Here is a 3,602-nt window from a genome sequence, read left to right on the forward strand (position 1 = left end):
GTGTGTGTGTGTGTGTGTGTGTGTGTGTGTGTTGCCTGAACGCTTGCTTGTATGTCACTGACATGCCTGGAGCCACAGAGGCCAGAAGTGGGCAGTGGGCATCAGATCCTCAAAACTGTAATTCCAGACAGTTGTGAGCCACTGTGTGGGTGCTGGGGATTGAATCTGGGTCCTCTGAAAGAACACTCGGTGCTCTTAACAAGTAAGCTACCTCTCTAGCTCCACACAGTTTTCTATCCCCATACCTCCTCCATCACTTCTAAATTCTCAGGTACTCCTTCTGCCTTTATTTCTTCTTCTATCTACTGCTGTGGAGACATCTGCCCATAGAAGTAGGCACCAGTGCCTGTCCCCAGGGACATAAATAGAAACTCACTGTCTTGTTGCCTTGGAGCCAGTCTGCTTATGGAAGACACTCCCTTTGTCTAACGTGGGGAAATGATGCTGAGTTTGAGCTACCGTGGCCAGACCAGAACAGGAGACAGATCAAATTCTGCTGTTTCAATTTCCTTAAATATTTTTTATTTTTATTTAAAAAGTTATATATATATATATATATATATATATATGTTTTCTTTTCCCAACTTCTCCCAGATCTACCATCTCCAAAAACATAACTGAAAAAAATTTCACTGTTTCTTACATGCTACCAGAGCCTTCTATGTGTGGTACCACACAGACATCTAGGCACAATACCCATGTATAATATTTGCAAGTTCTTTTGAAGCCAAGAATCTTTCCACAAACCAAGTTACTCTGAATATGTCTCCTGGATGGACTGGCTCAACTGTGGCTAATTAAATCCCCAAATTCAGTATGCATTCATGTAATTATGTGTTTATGCTACAGGTTAAATGATCTGGTTACAACTTTCTTTTAATATGGTTAAATGAGAAATGTCTCCAGCATATAATAATCTAAAACTCTGTGTGTCATCCCCATCAAAACATGATCTCTTACCTGTCACCCATGTATTGTCAATGTTATGGTAGAAATCCTAAATCTGAGAAAAATCAGGCAAGGAACTTCTGTATCATCTCCCTTGGTGTTCAACCTCCCCACCCCCACCCTTGTGTCTAGACATTGCGGCAGGCTTCACAGTTACCACCCTTTTCCCCACATTTCATTACACGTCAAACAATAGCTAATCTGGCAATGATGTGTAAGTTAAAGCAGTGGAATATGTCACCCTGCATCGCCTGCCAAATCACACTGAAATGTGAATCAATGAAAGCAGTGCAAGGCTTTTCAAGAACGTTTGTCCTCCCTTTCTTCCTGTTTTTGTGGGGAGCAAAAATTTAAAGGTGACCAGACATATTTCAAAAGCAAATTAACAGCAGCATAAACCCTACCTCCTTGTGCCCCTGGAACCCAGAGTTTGGGGTGGGGGAGAAAAAAATGTGGAGTGAAGCAGAATGTACCCACACCCTGAACTCATTTCATCAGGCTGGAAAAATGAGTGCCACACCCCAGGCAGTCTGATTTCTGGGGTCACTTAATCATATGCTGTACACCTGTGTTCTGGGTGCAGCACAGCTACAAAGAAATCAAAGTTCTTGCTCACCCCCTACACACACACACACACACACACACACACACACACACACACACACACTGCTTGAAAAGTGAAATAAACCCAGAGCAGAAATGGATCTGACGTGTGCTACTCCAGACTCAGCCTCATGGCCACATCTTCTCTCATGTGCTTCTTCTTCAGCCAGCAGTCCACATGACCGCAGTGTTTATTCATGTCCTGAGTGGATGGTGAGCTGTATCCATGAGTGTCTCTTGCAGCCTCCAGGAGTGCTTTCAGAATTCAGGTTGTACCTAAAAGTAGCATAGGCTTTCCAGACTATTTCATCCTGGGTTTCTTTGCCTTGGTTATTCCCAGAAGACTTAATAAAGAGGCAAGAACATGAGTACTGACACGAAGCAGACATCAGTTGTCCCTGAGTCACAGATCCCTGTGGAATTTTAGAAGCAGCAGGTAGGAAGTTGGTGGTAGGATTGATTTAGGTTCTTAATCTAATCTTTTGTAAAGTTCTGTCAGAGGTCTGTGGTAGATGATCATTAAAGCCAATTTAGTACTGAAATACTTCAATTCCTTGTCAACATACTTGACTGACATTCGGATCTGGATTGAGACCAGGAGCTAATATCAAGCTGGTCTCCAAGTACAGTAGGTTACTTTCCTTGCATAAAAGAAAGTTATGGTTCATTGTGGGTTCCTTGAGAGGTCTGAATCTACAAGGATTCGGTGTCCAGAGAGACATCTGGGATGGTTTAATATTGCTATTTCATGGTCCCTCCTCGGCGCCGCCTGAGCGCCCGGCCCGACCCCGCCATGGGGTGCTGCTATAGCAGCGAAAACGAGGACTCGGACCAGGACCAGGAGGAGAGGAAGCTGTTGTTGGACCCCAGTAACACCCCTACCAAAGCCCTCAATGGAGCCGAGCCCAGCTACCATAGCCTGCCTTCAGCTCGCACAGATGAGCAGGCCCTGCTTTCCTCCATCCTTGCCAAGACAGCTAGCAACATCATTGATGTGTCTGCCGCAGACTCCCAGGGCATGGAGCAGCATGAGTACATGGACCGGGCAAGGCAGTACAGTACCCGCTTGGCTGTGCTTAGCAGCAGTCTGACCCATTGGAAGAAGCTGCCACCGCTGCCATCTCTCACCAGCCAGCCCCACCAAGTGCTGGCCAGTGAGCCTATCCCTTTCTCTGACTTGCAGCAGGTCTCCAGGATAGCTGCTTATGCCTATAGTGCACTTTCTCAGATCCGAGTGGATGCGAAAGAAGAGCTGGTTGTACAGTTTGGGATCCCATGAAGAAAGGGGTCCTGGGACAGCTCTTCCCTCGTCTTCATCCCGTCTCCACCCCACCTCTTCTGGCCCCCAGCCTCACTGTGGCTTTCTACAGAACCCAACCTGCTACTAATCACGGAGAAGAATGTGGAGGACAAGAATAAGGCTAGAAGCCAGAGCAAGTGAGGACTGAGCAAGGGAAGGGAGAACCGATTGCCATCGGCCTTCATGCTCTGGTTAGGGTGAGGTTGGGGCCAAGAGGACTGGGCCTGGCAGATCTTCAAGTCATTGGGAAGATGGAGATACCACTGTAGGGGTGAACACCGGGAGACCTAGGAGATCCCCTCCCCACCCTTTCTCTTGGCCTCCGATTCACTCCTGTCCCGTTCCCTGACTTGGTGCTCATAGGCACCTCACTGGGAATTATGACCAGGGTCTAGACAAGCTTGAATCTGAATTGAGTTTGTATTTCTAGCACCCTGGATTTTTACATGTTTGCTCTTTTTGTTTTTTGTTTGTCACCCCTCGATAAAGAAAGTATATTCAAAAAAAATATTGCTATTTCATGAGCCCATATCTACCTTGAAAACCTCCATAAAGATCTGCCTTTCCATTCTCTATAAGGCACATGGATAGAGAAAGATGTGGGATTGGCCTTGAACTTCTGAAGCAGTTACCAACAGGATATCCCGTCATAGGAATCTACGTTAGTGTTTACTTCCATTCATTCAGAGCTCACGGAGATGATAAAGTCGTCTTTCTCATCTACTACCTACATCTTATCCTTTTTCTTTTT

General features: G+C 45.9%; 1 protein-coding gene across 1 annotated transcript; it reads left to right on the forward strand.

Annotated features, from left to right (window-relative positions):
* Positions 1–2,302: 2,302 nt before the first annotated feature.
* On the forward strand, positions 2,303–3,352 carry Lamtor1l1 (late endosomal/lysosomal adaptor, MAPK and MTOR activator 1 like 1). The gene has a single exon (NM_001409102.1). It carries the CDS (start codon positions 2,345–2,347, stop codon positions 2,828–2,830), a length of 486 nt encoding a protein of 161 aa, NP_001396031.1. The 5' UTR covers positions 2,303–2,344; the 3' UTR covers positions 2,831–3,352.
* Positions 3,353–3,602: the final 250 nt, after the last annotated feature.

The sequence above is a fragment of the Rattus norvegicus genome, chromosome X (genome assembly GCF_021556685.1).
Source record: "Rattus norvegicus strain SHRSP/BbbUtx chromosome X, alternate assembly SHRSP_T2T, whole genome shotgun sequence".
NCBI classification, from domain to species: Eukaryota; Metazoa; Chordata; class Mammalia; order Rodentia; family Muridae; genus Rattus; species Rattus norvegicus.